The sequence below is a fragment of the Pristis pectinata genome, chromosome 21, assembly GCF_009764475.1.
Source record: "Pristis pectinata isolate sPriPec2 chromosome 21, sPriPec2.1.pri, whole genome shotgun sequence".
In the NCBI taxonomy this organism is placed as follows: Eukaryota; Metazoa; Chordata; class Chondrichthyes; order Rhinopristiformes; family Pristidae; genus Pristis; species Pristis pectinata.
The window spans coordinates 20,985,962-21,005,056 of NC_067425.1; the positions used below are offsets into that span (position 1 = coordinate 20,985,962).

The 19,095-nt window shown below is 39.2% G+C and overlaps 1 protein-coding gene across 1 annotated transcript; it reads right to left on the reverse strand.

Moving 5' to 3' along the window:
• Nucleotides 1-306: 306 nt before the first annotated feature.
• znhit3 (zinc finger, HIT-type containing 3) lies at nt 307-6,744 on the reverse strand. Its single transcript, XM_052035740.1, has 5 exons — nt 6,518-6,744; nt 5,131-5,162; nt 4,481-4,570; nt 3,688-3,750; nt 307-2,954 (listed from the first exon to the last, which is right to left on the reverse strand). The coding sequence occupies exons 1-5, from the start codon at nt 6,583-6,585 to the stop codon at nt 2,737-2,739; spliced, it is 471 nt and encodes a 156-aa protein (XP_051891700.1). The 5' UTR covers nt 6,586-6,744; the 3' UTR covers nt 307-2,736.
• Between the last annotated feature and the right edge of the window lie 12,351 nt (nt 6,745-19,095).

Below are 19,095 nucleotides of genomic sequence, written 5' to 3' on the forward strand. Positions count from 1 at the left end.
AAGATATTAACCTTATTGGATTAATGTAAAGGAAAAATGTTTAGTCTTAAGAGCATTCCACTTTGTAAAATGTATTTAGATTTAAACAAAATATTGTTGATCATGTAAAGTAATCCTTCAGGGCAATGAAAAGAACTTCTGTTGCTGAATTCCTTCCACCAGCATAACCAACATATCCTTTGTTAATATCCTATCTGTGGATTGGATGATTTGTCTGGATTCTTTGCAGGAAATCTACATTCAAAGAAATAACAATGGTGTCCTAGTTTGATTTGTCATCTCTTAATTCTTCACAGGAAACCTAAGAACTAACAATGTATATGTTTATTTTATTTGATTTAATGCAATCTCAGGCAGGATTTGGTGTATTTCATAGTATTCTGTATTTACCATAAAATCAAGAGACTGTTACCAAACAAAAATCCAGGATTAATGATGGAATATAGTTTAGAAAATTCACAAAAGTAATAAATGTATTGTTAAGAGATCCATATACTTAAGAGATGCATACAAATGGGAAACTAATGCAGAATTAAAAATGTGCAGGAACATTTTGGCATTCATTGTTTTTAAATAAGAGATGTAAAGGCAATTTTACTCTTCAACATGTATTTTGTAATGTCCTGTTAGATTGTAACATTTGTATTCACTAGCAAGAAATGTGTCAATTTCTATTCCAATTCTGCACTTTATAGGCAAAAATCTTGCTGCTTCAACTTTGTTTTACAAAACCAAAATGTTTTTAAAAATTGTATAATATTTGTCACAAAAAAACATTATTAGAGCATCATTTAGAAATCCTTTTGAAATATGTTGAATTTCGATTTCTTGACAAATTTAAACAGATCTGTTGGATTTTAGTTTTATTAAAACAGGATTTATTTTACTATTTGAACTGATTGCTAAAGTTAGTACATTTTAATTAACTCCTACTACACTCTTATCATTAAAGGGAACATTCCATGATACTTTTGGCCTCGTTCTTTCATGGTGACTTCTATTCTCATATATTTATATGCACCATCTTCATTTGTGGTTGCAATCAGTATGATGGTGAAAGTGGGAAATATCAGCTCTGATTTCTTGGCCATCTTTTTGACTTGTCTGGGATTCTACAAAGATATATACTGAGACCTCTTTCTCATCCACATGCATTCCTTAAATTATATTTTCCAAAGGCATGATTCATTCCATATATGAGTTAAGACTCAACTCATTTAAATGGATAGAATCAGTTTCTTCAACAGACATACTTTTCCCTCTCACTTATGCAAAATCCTATCCTAGAATAGGAAAAGGATGCCTCTTGTTGTCATTATTGAAATTAATGAACAAAGGGGCCCAAATTTCCAATTTGTGTGCATTTGTAAAGAACAGATTAGAGTAAGTTAAAGAAAATCCATCAATTTATTAGAAATAGTAATGTTCAAGAAATTAAAGGGACTGAAAAGGTGTTAATCAAGACATGATGATGTGCATCCTGTTTCAAAGGAGGTGGCTTTGGAGACGGTGATGGTCCTGATGCTAATCCTCTAAAATTCTGTAGATTCAGAATGGTAAGCTTGGAAAGTACCAAACATAACCCCACTGCTGAAGAAAGGACAGGGGAAAATAAAGCTATAGACCATTTAACCTCAAATCAGTTAGTAAGGAAAATGTTGGCATCTGCAGTCTCTTTTGTATCCAAATGTTGGAATCTATTATATAGGAAATGGTAACAGCAAACTGATTTTGTTTTTTAAGAAATACTATTTGACAAATCAGTTGGATTTTTTTTGAGGTTATAACTAGCAGGATAAGGGCAAACTTGTTGACATGTTGTGTTTGGGACTTCTAGGCCTTCAATAAGGTTCTATGCTGGATTATAGCAATACTTGATGTAATTATACTGGCACAGATTGAGGATTGGTTAATTGACAGAAAACAGCAGAAATAAACTTTTTGGTTTGGGGAAACTGACAAATGGGATGCTGTAGGGACTGGTGCTAGGGCCCCAGTTGCTCTCAACTTTTATTGATGATCTGGATGAAGCTACGGAGTGCAACATATCCAGGTTTGCTCCTAATTCAAAAACTGAGTGGTGGTATTGTCTATGAGAAGTATGGAAAAATTCAAGCAGGCATACAGATGAAATGACTGAACAAAAAGACACATGAAATACAGTGCAGAAAAATAAAATCCCATTTTGATGATTAAAAAAATGTTGAGTATTAAATGGATACATTTTGAAAGGTGTTTATGTTCAGAGGGACTTTGGTGTCTTTATACATTGAATCAATGTTAACATGAATGTACAGTAAACAATTAGGAAAGTAGATGATATTTTGACCTTTATTGCAGAAATTAAAGAGACGTCTTGCTCCATTTATTATAGGGACCTAGTGATTCTGTATCTACTGTCTAAGCGGGCAGGTTAGTAAGCAGCAAATGCAAATCTTAAATTGGGGGAGGAAGTGAAGTAATTAAATTACAAATGTTGGTAATGGAAGAGTAAATCTTTAAAGCAGCAAATTGGATTTTGGTTTTCTCCAGTCACATTTTATTAAATTATGTATTTGCATTTATTAGCTGCCAGCTTAAATAGTTTACTCTTCAGTTATGTTTTAAACTTTAATCACAATTTCAGTCAAACTTTGGAAAACTGTCCACAGTCTTTGGCATCACAGCACATTCAAGGTTGCTGAATAGTCAAGCTTTTCATTTTGCAATTGAATAAGAAGTTAAAAGCAAGATAGGTTAATTACTTTGCAAAATATGTAGCCAGGAGTTATTAATGTCATTTTCTTTCTCCTGTGGTTCAATTATTTGTAGACATCGATCCGCAAATTCTACAAAAATTGGTTCTTGCATAGCTGACTTCATGATGTTTTCTTTATCTTCTGCTCTGTCTATTGTCAATAGCAACTGTCTAAGATGAGGATTACAAAGTAAACTCTTCAGTTCCTCAGATTTTCCTGTTAGAAAAGCAAATGGAATAATCATTAGTACATTATTAAAGTTTCAGGACCTGAAGTCCACTCACTTTGTTAAAGACCTGCTCCAAATTTGCAGGCAAGGTGGTTTGGTATCAGAATCGGGGAGGGGAGGGCAGCGGAATAAAATACTCAATAGATTGCGGGTAGCACCACGGAATGGCTAATAGAGCTCGTGCTGTATGGGGGAGTTTTGAGTTTGTACATTCTCCCAGCAACTGCTTGGGTTTCTGGCTTCCCCTCCCACATCCAAAAGATGAGTAGTAGGTTAATTAGCCACTGAAATGCCCTGAGTGTGCAAGTGAGTGGAAAAATTCAATAAATTGATGGGAATGTTGAGAATAAAATGGATTAGTGTAAATAGGTCAATGTGGAATCACTGGGCAAAAGGGCTTACTTCCATACTGTACAACTATGAAATAATTGATCCCTCTTGCAATCGACTATCTCTAGTGTTATCATAGAGGCCTCAGTTATCATAGAGTCACAGTTAGTAATATTGTTACATGAGCCAGTGGCAGAACAAATGATTTTCCCTTGACTCAGGAACATCTTATCTCACAGCACTAAAAGCAATGAATGTCAATGAACTAAATCAGTCTTGTACACTAATCAATTTAAACCAACTTTAATTATTGGGAATGTAATTGGAACCAACTAATTTATGTTAAGCAATAAGCTGTTTTTTTGTTGAGATCTATTTTTGTCTACATACCCAACAGTTTCAATTTCTCTACGGGCACCCGATCAGATTCTTCATCTTCACCCAAGATGTCATCTGTGGACAGGAATATTTCATTAATGTTTAAAAGAACAACTTTAACATGCTCACTGACAGGGATTAGAAGGTAGTTACTAGATAATGGATAAATTCCTAGGCCATGTCTTTTTCACTCTTCTACAAGGATCCTAATAAGTGAGGAGTGCAGGCTGAATGGGTTGAATGAGATCTTTGCTGTGATTGGTCTCTGCAGCATACACTTAAATCTTAATCCACATATACAAGTCAGTTTTAAAAGGAAAAAGTGACTAATGTGTATAATTCTATTAATCAAAGCTTTAATTTTTTCCCACTTTTTGAACATGAACAGGATCTATTTTTAATTCCCTCTCCCGATCTCCCCATGCCTCTGTTTACATTGCAACCAAGCCTCAAAGGAACACTGGTGCTCAATGAAAAACAAATGGGTAGAAATATACAACTATCAGCAAATGAGTACTGTACTCTCGCTTCAGAAGTTCCATTCCATTGGTATGGGCAAGTTGTAGAAGACAAATTTCTATCCCATCATCTTGGAAGTTGATAGTTTACATTTACTGCAACCAACAAAACATTTCAGTGCTATTTTGCATTAGCTTGACATAACTGTAGTAGAATTTATAGAATACTTGATTTTTGTGGCCCAAATTTGAAATCTTGAACAATCTGTAAAGTTTGTTTGCACCCAAATCCTTAATTATAGCTTTGTAGATATTTATCATGTTTACCATGGTGACATTAGATCTACCTTTGCCATCTTGCCACGTTACTCCCTCCACCTCTGTAGAAAGCTCTGAAATCGATGACACTGAACCAGACTCCTGTGTTTTGCAATCATCTAGTAAAACAAAGTGCTGCATTTAGTTACTTTAGATAAATGAGTGCAATTAACATGTTTCTATGCAGTCATCAACAGTATAGATTTTAATACAAAAGAATTTAATAAAATTTTAATGTTTTTAATAAAAACAGATTTCACTGTATAACGTTTAGAAAGATTCCTTCAAAAAGCCAAGTCACAATTTTGTAGGTGGGATGATATATCCAAAAGCTGTTCAAGTTCACCTTTTAAATCCGGGATAATATGTACAATGCATCATAAATAAAAGATGAGATTTCAACTTGAGATCATGACATAGAATGTTATTATATTAAGAATGAAAGTGTAGTAGAATACACAAGCACAGCACATCACTTGGCATCTGCCTTTGCAAAAGTCAGGGATAGACCTACGGAGTTTGAATTATCGTCCCTCCATCAAGAAGTCAATCTGAAGATTCAGTTGTCTATTCTTGAGATTACATAGGTAACATTTGCTTTGGAAGCTTGCATATTTTACAATAACCAAATTAATTTGCAAAGTAAAACAACAGTAAGGAATCAGAGAAAAGTACATACCCTTGTGTTTCTTGTAGCATCCTACAGAACAACTGAAAATAAATAGAATATTATGCATTATGATAAAATTTCATTAACATAACAAACTAGTTCGTAGAACTGAAGCCTGTGGATTGGTCAGTTACAGCAGGAAGGACAGAAAATTGGCTAAAAGAGAGAAAGCAGATTAGAAGGAGTTAAGTTTTCTTTCAGACCAGTGAGTGTATACTATTGTCTTTCAGGACAGCAAGTCTTGGGATGTTTATCTTTTGATACTTGAAATTGAACACGTATTGCATAATTTCAAAACTGCAGTAAATACTAAAACAGAACCCAGACAACGTGTTGGAGGAAATGGCAGAAGCCAGAGGGCACAGATTTAGGGCAACTGGCAATAGACTATTTTTGTTTTAAAGATAAACAACCAATTATGGGATTCCCAAAGTACTGCTTGAAATCATGGTTTGAAAAAGATTCAAAAGCAACTTTAAAAGTGGGATTCCAAGGCAAAGAAAAATATGGAAGCAAAACTAATTGAATTACTTTTCTAAAAAAAACTTTTAACAGGCGCAATTGGTGAGAAAACCGTCCCGTGCTGTATCACTGCGATAAAATCCTTAAAAGTATCACAATTACTTGAGCAACACTACCGTCGCTCATACATTGACGCAGGCTGTTTCATCCAAAAGATAGCATCTCCAACAGCACAGCCTTCCCCCAGAACTGTACTGCAGTATCCTCCTAGATTTTATCCTCCGGCATGGGTCCTGAACTCACTTTTTTTTGCACTGTTTTGTTTTGTAGTATTTTGTTTCCCTCTTCACTACCTTGTATAATGTATGTTCTGTGTTGTCTGAACCTAGGTGCCTATGATGCTGTTGCAAATTGTACCCGTACCTCACTGTACTTGCGCAAATGATAATAAACTCGACTTGACTGGGCCCCAGCGCCGCCTCCCTACGGCCGTAAGCCGGGCACGGTGCAGCCGCTCCCTCACCAGCGCAGCTGACAAACCCGGCACCGCTTACCCGCTGAAGCACACCGGGCCGCCCCGGCACTGCTCCTCACTGCCGCAGGCCGGGCCGCCCCGGCGCTGCTCCTCACTGCCGCAGGCCGGGCCGCCCCGGCGCTGGTCGCTCGCTGCAGCTTTTGTTTTACAAAGATAAGTTTATTCCAAATACCACAACAAAACACCATTAACTACAACAGTAACGAACACCAAATAAATCAGAATATTCCCATCCTCTTCTAGGCTGCAATTTATCCCCGGAGGTGCCTAGCGGTCCCGGAACACCTCCATGGTGCGGCCGCCCCGGCGCTGTCCGCCTGCCCGCCGCTGGAGGCCGGGCCACCCCGGCACTGCCCGCTACTGCCGCAGACCGGGTAACCCTCCCCACCGCTGACTTACTAGCGCAGGTCACAGGCCGGGCACCGGTAATTCGGAGCCCGATCCTCGCACACGCCGCAGATCCTCATCCCGCCACCGCCGGCTCCCGGCAACCGCCGCGCGCGTTACCCTGGCAACGGCGGAGTGCCGCCCTAGGCCGCAGGCGGGCCCAGCCGCTGCGGTGAGTGTGAGTATCCGCCGGGGCCCCTTCATCCCCGCCGCGGTGAGTGTGAGTATCCGCCGGGGCCCCCTCATCCCCGCCGCGGTGAGTGTGAGTATCCGCCGGGGCCCCCTCATCCCCGCCGCGGTGAGTGTGAGTATCCGCCGGGGCCCCCTCATCCCCGCCGCGGTGAGTGTGAGTATCCGCCGGGACCCCCTCATCCCCGCCGCGGTGAGTGTGAGTATCCGCCGTATTAAACACGGGTAAATCGGGCAGCCCTTCGCTGCGGATCTCCTCGATTATTTTGGGGGTGGCCTAAATATCGGCCACTATGAGATTAAGTAAGACCTTTGCATGGTTACAGCAATTCATACAAGCTGTTGTTTACAGAGGGAACAGTCCGACAAAAGAAATTGTGAGTAGTTTACTTGGCGGTTATGCCAAGAGGATGCTCTGGTTTCATTAGGTTGTACAATTTGCTTCAATAGATCATTGGATAAATTCCACGAAGTGTCTTTTATTCCATCGGCATCCAATAGTCTCAGTGAGCACTTGTGCTGCTTCTTTGTCTTTGGTAGCACCAGGGCTCTTCCAGAATTTCTTTTTTGAAAAAAATGAGAACGCAAGCTTAAATGAAAATGATATCCCAGTGGGAGAGGCGAAGGATGCACTCAATGCTGCCGGGGCCCACTGGTCACAGAAAGACTCAAGCGTGGTGGCTTCCCCGCTAGCAATGATCATCCATTTGAAAGGACTGCCTCTCTGCTTTGCTATCAACAATTAGTTTCTAGAAAGGTGTCATTGATATTTGGCAACTTAAATCCATGAGTATACAGAATACACTTGGAGGTAACATTTATGTTTGTAATGTACTATGTTGCTGCTGCAAAAAGCTCATTTTCATGGCATTTACACCCTCGGTATTTATGCCCATGACAATAAACTTGAACTTAAACATTTTGACTTGATGGCATTAAATGCAATGGTTATATATATCACCAAAGCCTTTTATTTTGTCAAGAATAGGTGCACAATATAAAGTATTACAGGAATGGAAGTCTGAATCTGTAAGATGCAAGGAGCTGTGCCAGTGTTTACCAGGCTTTGTTGTTGCATACAGTGGACAAAAATTTAATTTTAGTTGTCAAACTGTAGTTAGCTGTAATTTATAAAACATCAAATACATTCTATGCTGTTAATTCTTATTGTAGTATAGATGCTTGAAAGTTCTTAAGGGGCAAACAATTTGCACACGTATCTCCTAAACAAAGGGTTGTGTGCTACTGAGTGTGGAACACAAAAATCGAGACAACTGTTCCAACATTCAATAAGGTTGTAGAGCCATAGAGTAATACGGCACAGCAACAGGCCCTTAGGCCCACCATGTCTATGCAGACCATCAAGCACACATTTACACTAATTGTGCACTAATCCCATTTTATCCTCTCCAGATTACCATTAACTCTCCACAGATTCTACCAGTCAACTACATACTAGGGGGATTAACCAACCAATCTGCACCTGCATGGGATGTGGCAGGAACATGAAACACTTGGAGAACATCCAGGCGGTCACAGGAAGAATGTGCAAATTCCACATAGGCAGCACTGGAGGTCAGATCAGAACTGAACCTGGGTCACTGGAGCTATGAGGCAGTGTAGCTCTGCTAGGTGCACTATCCAGGCTATTGATACCTGATGATGCTTAACCCTGTATCCATTTTCCACCTAATCCCGACATCCTCTCATTCACTTGCTGTGGTAAGATGGAAAACAATCAATGATTTCCCTGTTGCAACAATGGCAGGATGTAATTTAATGGCTAAAAGAAGCATCTTTCTCTGTTAGGACGATTTGTTTCTCCCGGGAGTTACTGAAACCGTGTGAAACAGCAAGACTTCAAAGCATGAATCAGGTGCAGTTAAACAGAGAGCTTTGCAAAACAATCAGGGTATGCTTCAGCCAAGCAAGACAATGGGGAGTGTTAATTTGCCCCATCAGAGAAGATCCCAGGGCTTGGTCTGAGTTTGTCACAAACCTTTCTCGGTTACGCACTCATGGAGCCACCCGCCCTGTAGAAGATCGGAATTTTTATCTGTTCATTAACAGTGGAATTTTTCTGCACTAATGACTGATGAGACTCCTGAAAACGACAGGATAGTTTAGCAAAGGTGTGGAATCCTTTGTTATGCCAGGACCAAATGGGGCATAAAGCTCTCCTTGACTATAAAGATGCGCCCTGCAAGAGAGCCCTTCGGAGCTTCTCCACGGGTTGGTTCACAGCCAATGCCTGGCGACTGTCAAACCCCCTTCACATCTTGCTGAAGCATCCCGGGACTCCCCTTTGACAATAGACTGAGTGGCAGAGAATGCAACGTTGCTGGATGCCGATAAGTATCACTGAGAACTGCTTGCAAATGTGAGCTCGATTTTGCCAGGGAAGTGTTAAGTGAGAGAGTTTGGGTTTTGGTCTTGTTTCTTTTACTTTGGGTTAGATTAGGTTTGTGGTTAGAGCTGTAGTTTCATTTGTGTTTAGTTGTGTTAAATAAAGTTACTCAAACTTTTTCTGAAATTGTGCTGTCTTTCATTACCGATTCTGTCATTCGAAAGGAACCCAGAAGAACCTGAGTCCTGTTTTAATACAGTTGGTTCAAAGGTTTATCAATCTTATCTTTGAATAAACTTAACAACTGAGCATCCACAGTCCTTTGTGTTATAAAATTCCATAGACTCCAACCCTCTGCATAAAGAAATTTCAGGTAATTTCAATCCTCAATGACTGATCTCTTATCCCAGGCCATGCCTCCTAGTTACAGACTCCCTGTGTGTAGAAGAAATAGTCTTTCAGCATCTACCCTGTCAATCACTCTCCAAATCTTGATACCACGTCTCATTCTTTAAGTCATTTATTACAACCCAATCTTCATCAATCTCTCTGTATTGATGAACTCCTAGTGAATATATGCTGCACTAACTTCAAGTCAAGTACATCTTCATGGCAAGTACATCTTTTGTCTACTAATGTCTTCAAAACTATGTACAATCTCACCAAGACTTCTTTATTTTTGTGCACAAAACTCCTAGCAATAAACCCAGCATAGCATTTGCCTCCTATTCTGCTTGCTTTACTGGCATGTTTCCTTCACACATCTCGTGAGTCACCACATCAAGATATTACTGTACACCCATATTTTTCAGTTTTTTACCATTTAAAAAATATTCTGTTTAGTCTTATTTTACAAACCAATGCATGGCTTCATATTTTCCCACGTGATACTCCATCTGCCACCTTCTTGCCTCTCACTTGACCTGAGCTGGTCCTTTTGCAGACTCCTTGCCTTTTATGAATGCCGAGATCAAGTTGCAGCCCTCACAGACTTCATGGCTAATATCTGTGAGCTTTCTAGCCTGCATTCTTGTGCACCACATTCTGTAGTATAATTGGTCACTCAGCTACCAAGAGAGCCAAAAAGTACATTTTTTCAGAGCAACAGTTCCTCTCCCAGGGTGGAAGTGTTTGCAACTTGACAAGGACTGAAGGCTGTTCAATAGGCTGCACGTACATGTCTCCTAGGGCATTGTCAGTACGCCTGAGTTATTTTATGAAAGGAACATAGTCGAAAATGAAAAAGCAGAATTGGTATGACTAATTAACCTTTGGGAAGCTATTTAGCATGAGAAACAAAAGACTAAAAAAGATAAGACAAAATCAAGGATAATTGAAAGAAAATTAATAATACACAACAGATTACAGAGAAATAGTAAATAACTGGGAATCACAGACACAACAAGAAATTGAAGTAAATATACCTAAAAGCACTACTCCTCTTCATTAATATTGAATGCCCTCTTCTAGTTCCATTGTCTAGTACATTGGCTGTAATCCAAGGTCATTCTCATTATGTAAAAGTACAGTGTAGTGTATTTTATCTTAGCCAGTGAGGTTTGGCAATAAAACATAATCATGTGAAGTAAAAGTGATTTTCAAAATAACATTTTATGATCAAATTATCTGTCATGTTCCTAAGATATGTTTATCTTATGAAATGCTATTTAAGTTTTATCTTTTGATAGTTTTGGCATGTAACCAAAAATATTGTAACTCTTTACTGATGTTTGAGGGGTTACTATTTGTAAACTACTAAATATTTCAGTTCCTATGATCTACCAAAGCTTAATTAATAGTAACAATGTTAGAAAACACTAAAGTTCCTCTTTTGTAATTGGGGTTCCAGACATCAGCACATGTATTAAATCCCTTGTCTGTTGTTAGGACATAGAACAGTACAGCACAGGAACAGGCCCTTTGGCCCATGATGTCTGTGCCAAGCAAGATGCAAAATTAAACTAATCCCTTCTGCCTGCACATGATCCATATCCTCCATTCCCTGCATATTCATGTACCTGTGTAAACACACCTTGAACACTACTATTGTATCCACCACCACCCCTGGCAGCACATTCCAAGCACCTACCATTCTCTGTGTAAAAGACTTGCCCTGCACATCGGCTTTAAACTTTCCCCCCTCTCATCTTAAAGCTGTGCCCTCTAGTACTCAACATTTCTACCCTGGGTAGAAGATTCTGGCTGTCTACCCCATCTATGTCTCTCATAATTTTATAAAATTCTATCAGGACTCCCCTCAGCCTCTGACACTCCAGAGAAAACAATCCAAGTTTGTCCAACCTTTCCTTATAGCTAATACCGTCTAATCCAGGCAGCATCCTGCTAAACCTCTTCTGAACCCACTCCAAAGCCTCCACATCCTTCCTGTAATGGGGCGATCAAAACTGCATGCAATACTCCAAGTGTGGCCTAACCAAAGTTTTACACAGCTGCAACATGACTTCCTGACTCTTATACTCTATGCCCCTAGTGATGAAGGCAAGCATGCCGTATGCCTTCTTTGCCACTCTTATCCACTTGCATTGCCACTTTCATGGAGGTATGAACTTGGACCCCAAGATTGCTTTCTACATCACTGCTGTTAAGGGTCCTCCCATTAACTGTGTACTTTCCCCTTACATTTAACCTCCCAAAATGCAACACCTCACATAATCCCAGATTAAACTCCATCTGCCATTTCTCTACCCATAACTCTAACTGATCTATATCCTGCTGTATCCTTTGATGACCTTCCTCACCATCTGCAACTCCACCAATTTTTGTGTCATCTGCAAACTTACTATCCAACCCATTTACACTTTCATCCCAGTCATTTATATATATCACAAACAACAGGAGGCCCTGAGGAACACCACTGGTCACAGACCTCTAGATCTGGGATGGTCCAACTAGCAGAGCTACACTGCCTCACAGCAGTTATCTGCTAAAAATCCTGCTGTATAAGATGGATTGTGTGCTGTCTATGAATTTAATGTTAAACATTCTTAAGAAGGGATTTTTAAAATGTGAGACTGCAGGTTGTTGAAAATGGAACAGATTTGTGCGTGCTCTCCTTGCCTGTACATAAAGTTAATTATGCACACAAAGTAAATTATATTTATCTCCTTACTCAATATTTGACTGTGATTAGTAATTTCCTGAAAGCTAATGGGGTTTTATGGCTTCATCTGAAGATAAAATACATTTTAATGATATGACTAAGCTGCAAACCAGGTTGTTAACTTTGATTTGCTGGTGTGCACTTACAGTAAATAAGTTACTAAAACAATGCTGATTTATATGATATTGCTTGTTTATGTTGTGTAATAGTACAAAATATTCTTGTTTCCTATCTAGCAAAGTTGAATATCTAGGTAATTAATATTAGAAGTAACCAAAAAAACTTTTTTTTGTCTTATATGCTTTATAATTACCTGCCACAGGGACATTTTATAATGTTTACCAATTTATGCAGCACTCCTAACTACATCTACTGGTGGGAATGAAAATACCCTTCCAAATGAGGTTAATAATTTAGACTGTCCCCTTATCGAGACCTTCAACTTTCTGATCTGCAAGGAACATTGAGGCAGATCTCAATCTTTATTGGCAATTAGGTTTCCTTGTGCATTTGTAAGTTTGATTAATTTAAATGAAACATCTTTTGAATAAATTATCAGTACTGCTAAAAGTTATTATACAATGATATAACTTCTAATGCTGCCTATAAATTGTTAGTCCCCTAAGTAATAGTGCTTGGCAGCAACTCAAAAAAAAACACTTCTTGATCACCAGTGAATGCATTCTGTAACTTGTGTTACACCATTAAATAGCCTTGCAAAGTTACTTGACCCATGATAAGATTTTGTATTTATGTGGTCTTAAAATCTATGTCCTAATGTCCAAAAAATTCTTTAAAATTTGACAACATGTCTGAACTGTATCAATGCTTCCTTACATATTGAATTGCAACTCGCTGCGTCCATCTGTGTAGCAGTATATTCTTGAAACTGCATCTGCTAAGGGGCTGGATATGAAGTGGACTGGGTCCTTTAGTTCAGTATCTTACAGACCCTCATAGAGTCCTGGAGTCATACAGCCTGGAAACAGGCCCTTCAGCCCAACTGGTCCATGCTGAACAAGATGCCCATCCCAGTTAGTCCCATTTGCCTGCATTTGGTCCATATCCTTCTAACCCTTTCCTATACATTTACCTGTCCAACTGTCTTTTAAAAGTTGTTATTGTACCTGCCTCAGCTACTTCCTCTGGCAGCTTATTCCATATATGTACCACCCTCTGTGTAAAAAAAGTTGCCCCTCAAGTTCCTATTAAATCTTTCCCCACTCACCTGAAACCTATTCCCGAAATAAATCCTGGAAATATTCCTGGAGAAATTCTTGATTCCTGGAAACCCTGAAAAAAGACTGAGTTCATTTACCCTATTGATGCCCTTCATGATTTTATACACCTTTGTAAGATCACCTCTCAGTCTCCTAAACTCCAAGGATAAAAAAATTCCTAGCCTGTTCAACCTCTCCCTATAACTCAGTCCCTATAGCCCTGGCAAAATCCTTGTATATCTTTTCTGCACTCTTTCCAGTTTAATAACATCTTTCCACAGCACGGTGACCAAAACTGAACACAATACTCCAAGTGCGGCCTCACCAGCGCCTTGTACAACTGCAATATAACCTCCCAATTTCTACACTCAATACCCTGACTGATGAAGGCTAGCATGCCAAAAGCCTTCTTCACCACGCTGTCTACCTGTGACCCCACCTTCAGGGAACCATGTACCTGAACTCCAAGATCCCTCTGTTCTATAACACTCCCCAGGGCCCTACATTTACTGTGAAAGTCCTACCTTGATTTGACTTTCCAAAGTGCAACATCTCGCACTCATCTGAACTAAACTCCTTTGCCATTCCTCAGCCCAATTATCCCACTGATCAAGATCACACTGTAATTCTTGATAACCTTCTTCATTGTCAACCTATTTAATGTCATCTGCAAACTTACTAACCAAGCCCTGTACATTCTCATCCAAATCGTTGATATAGATGACAAACAACAATGGTCCCAGCACCAACCCCTGAGGCATACCACTAGTCAAGGGCTTCCAATCCAAGAAACAACCTTCCATCATCACCGTCTGCTTCTTACCATCAAGCTAATTGTGTATCCAATTAGCCAGCTCTCCCTGTGTTCCATGCGATCTAACTTTCCAGAGCAGCTTACCACGTGGAACCTTATCAAAGGCCATATAGACCACATCTACTACCCTGCCCTCATTGACCTTCTTAGCCACTTCATCAAAAAACTCAATCAAGTTCATAACACATGATCTCCCACGCAGAAAGCTGTGCTGACTACCCCGAATCAACCCCTGTCTTTCCAGGTGTACATATATCTTATCACTCAGAATCCTCTCCAGTAACTTACCTACCACTGATGTTAGGCTTACTGGTTTTATGCCTGCCTCTTGCCTCCAGCACATTTTCTGTACTTCCATACTGCAGTGTGTAGATGCAGATTCAGGCAGTAGGAACCCAACAATAACTTTTTAAGAGGAGGTTGAGAGATGACCTGCTACTCTTTATCAAAGGGTCCAATAAATTGGATGTAGAAAAATTGTTTCTGTTGCGGAAGAGGTCAAAATTAGGGTCCATAAGTATTAGGATAGTTATCAACAAATTCAGATGGAATTCAGGAGAAACTTCTTTGTCCAGGAAATAGAATGTGGAACATATGAGTGTTGTTGACGTAAATACCATGGTTGCCTTTAGCTATTTAAGTACAGGAGAGTGAAAGTAATAGTAGGTTGTGTATTGGCATTGAATAAGAAGTGATGGACAAAGGCTTATGTGGTCAGTTTAATCTAAGGACATGTTTTTTCACTGTAAATTCGAAGTAATTCACTGTATCTCCATCTATGCTGTTGTCTTATTAATATTCAGAAGGGATGAGCCTGTGCTCTGACAAAATTATACTTCTCCCTGGCAACCCTATGGTAGAACCTCCAAAGCTGCAACCTGGGAGGAGGATATTTGTTGCCTTGATCTTACCACAGCTGCTGTGATCTGTCAGGAGTGGTACAACTTCAAGGTCACAATATAGGATTCAACCTTCCTTTATTGAAAAAAAGTTGTAGATGCTGGGAAATAAAAACAAAATAATGCTGCAAATACTCAACAGGTCAGGCAACATCTGTAGAAAGAGAAACAGAGTTAACATTTTAAGCTTAAGACTTTTCATAAGAACTATTATTTGCATGTCAGCACACATCACAGAAATTTCTGGTGCATAGAACCAGGCTCCTTAGATTATCATTGATTCTTATGTTGTGTTTTATTCCTGTGTGTTAAGTCAGACTCAGGCTGTCAGAGTTGTTTACATATAGCTATACTGCAATTGTGCCATTTGGTTTCCTCTGGAAATTTTACGCACTCTCTAATTTTTGTTGAATGTAATTTATAATAGCCAATGCTTAACATTAGATCTCTTCTGCTATTGTTCATGGTTAACCTGGAGTGCAGCTTCTGATGTTTACACCCACTGCAATCCAAATATGACAATGCTTTACCCTTCATTGCAATACAGGCAATTTACTGAAATGACTGAGTAAAAAAGCAGATGATATTACTGAGGAACAAGTAAGCAATTTTAGTAACAAATAGGGCACAAGGGTTGAAATTCATCTTGGAGTTGTTGAGGCCTTGAGGCATAGTTGTATTTATTTAGATGGGTATCTGAAAGTAAAAAACAAATAGCAGGAACTACCCTCTTAAGGGTAATGTCATCAGAACTTAAATGCATCATGAGAATTTTTTCATTGGCATTCCTAACATTAAATAGACAATTGACTGCACATGTTCTATTTTTTCCCCAGAATTGTTCATTTTTATGTTTGTTACATTATTAATGGAAATGGTGGTGTAGTGTTTCTGATGCTGGAATGGAGAAATGAGTTTGAATTCCACCATGGCAAATGGGGAATGTAATTTTGCTTAATTAATTATCTAGAAAAATGATAGCAGTAGTAATGAGGACTATGAAACTACCAGATGGATGTAAAAGCCCATTTTGCTCACTGATGTCTTTAACAGATCTGACATGTATGAGACTTGTATGTATGAGAGACTTAGTGACCCTCTGTGATAGCCTGGTTAATCCATGCTGTTGTATTGAAACAAAACAAAATAAGCTTTAAACTGGATAAATCACACAACCTCAACTTAGATACTGGATTTGACCATGACAGAATGACATATACTAAAATTGACCCTTCAAAGTTGTCCTCACAAACAAATAGGATGTATCTACTTTGGGACAATTGTCTCTCACACCCAGTAAGCAACATAGTCATATGCACAGAATTGTACCTTTCTGCCAACATCCCAAGCTCCTCAGTAATGAAACCTGGAAGGCAAGTCAAAAGATGAGTAGCCTACTGCAAGTGACTTGCCTCACAATTTTGCAAAACCTTCCACAAACACTTCAAAGTTACCAGGTCAAAATCTAGACCTCTCTAGACCTCTCTACCACAAAGAATACAGTGGTTCAAGAAGGCTGCTCATATCCCCCTTTCTAAGGGCCAATTAAAGGTATTAAATGTTAGTCTTGCTAACAATGTCCATAATTCGTGAATAAATGAATGCAAGCTAATTTCCAGGATAACTGTCTTGATCTGCATAAAAAAGACAGCAGAAGCTGAAAACAATGCAAGAACACTTTTATGCTTTGTTACTCAGAAATGTAATGTTTCTGAATCATTCGGTAGTTGAATACAAACCTGATACTGGTGTGTCCATGCATATGATTGCTTCCACATTGATTGTCTTACTTTTGCATGGAGATTCATTGACCTCTATTTGATTTGCGGTGAGAAAATGCCATCATTTGAAATCATTGTTATCACGAGTTGAAAAAAAAGCTTCTTTTCCAGGAAGATACAGTTACTGAAAATAGAAAGAAATTGCAGAAGCTGGAAATCTGTTTCCCTTTCCACAGATGCTATCTTCTCTGCTGAATGTTTCCAGCATTTTCTGTTTTTCAATGTTACATTCCAACTATGATTGGAGAGAAGATTGTTCAGACTAGAGCTATAATTTTATTTTTACTTTAGACAAATGCTGACATTTATTTCCATTTGATCACACATTTATTGTTGAGGAAGAGCAAAGTACAAGTGTAGCTTACTAATTAATTTACTTAGTACACAGTTTTGACACATCAGATTACCATATTACAGCAGTCAATTTAATAAACATGAACTTTAGCCCAAACAAAAATTAAGTAATGACCTTATTAACTAATTGAACAGCATTTTATCTATTAGTTCCAAAGGTATTTACTGAAACAAAGTGACTGATAATAATAGAAAAGCAATAGATTTTACTCATAATGCTAATACTAATTTTACCCTTGAAGTATCAAATATTCTGAGCAGACTGTAAAATATGATACCATCACTCACTGATAATTCAGCTATTCCTTGACATGTTTGCAGTGTGAAATCCACTTTGCATCAATGTATGGTTTAACGCCACTGAATGGTATCCCTTAGAGAAAGAATTGTTCGTGCATGTGTACTGTGTGAGGTGTTTCCTGAGAGTGCTAGATGATTGGGAAATGTTGTTGAGTTCGACGCCCAGGACTGAACAAATTATGTGAAGCACAACACAAAAATCGGCAGAGTTGTGCATAGTAAAGAAGGTTGTCAATAGAGTCAGCAGGATGTAGACCAGTTGGAAATATGGGCAGAGAAATGGCAGATGGGATTTAATCCATACAAGTGTGAGGTGTTGCACTTTGGGAGATCAAATGCAGGCAGAAAGTATTTAGCAAATGGCAGGACCCTTAGGAGCATTGACGCACAGAAGACTATCGAAGTGTATGTCCATAGATCCCTGAAAGTGGCAATACAAGTAGATAGGGTGGTAAAGAGCTGCATGGCATACTTGCCTGCATCATTTGGAGTGTTGAGTATAGAAGTCAGGAAGTCCTGCTGCAGCTGTATAAAACTTTGGTTAGGCCACATTTGGAGTATTGTGTGCAGTTCTGGTTACCTCATTACAGTAAGGATGTGAAGGCTTTGGGGAAGGTGCAGAAGAGGTTCCCCAGGATGTTGCCTGAATTAGAGAGTATTCGCTATAAGGAGAATTTGGACAAATTTATATTGTTTTCTCTGGAGCACTGGAGGCTGAGGGGTGACCTAATAGAAATATATAAAATAATGAGAGGCATAGATAGGGTAGATAGTCTTTTCCCAAGGTGGAAATGTCAAATACTAGAGGGCATAGGTGTAAGATCAGATGGGGAAAGTTTAAAGGAAAGTTAGGCAAGTTTTTTTTACACAGAGAGCTAGGTGCCTGGAACAAGCTGCCAGAGAAAGTGGTGGACGCAGATACATTAGCAATGTTTAAGAGGCATGTAGACAGGCAAGTGAACAGGCAAGGGGGGAATTATAGACCACGTGCAGGCAGATGGGATTAGTTTAAAGTGGCATTATGGTCGGTACAGCCAGTGTGGGCCGAAGGGCCTATTCCTGTTCCTGTTCAGTACACTGTATGCTGATTGCGAACAGCTGCAGTCGGCGTCAATATTCATATATTCCATGGAAACTCTGCCGAGAAAAGGATCGTTAACAAATATAAAGTAATTCCTGCTCTCAGCCTTTCTCTCGGCCCACTTTGTCTACGAGCCATCTCCGATTTCCTGCTCAGGAATCCCCCTCTGTTGAAAATAATGTCATTTGTCGCTGTCCACGTGCTTAAATTTATCGCCTGATATCCAAACTCCTTCCTGCGAGAACACTGTGTCTTTTCTTTCCAAGTTCGGAAATGGGTGTCCGGGCAAATGCGATTCACTTAACCAGTTCTTACAGTTCGCACATGAATCCTTTTGCTCAGAGAACATTTGAATGAGCCGATAGTGTTTCGCAAGCCCTTTAATTTGTGACTGTAGACTATGGGGTTACTTAAAGAGTTCAGCGTTATCATTATGGCAGTGAAATTTCTAAAAATAAAAACGTGTATGTGAAGGTCCCGAAGG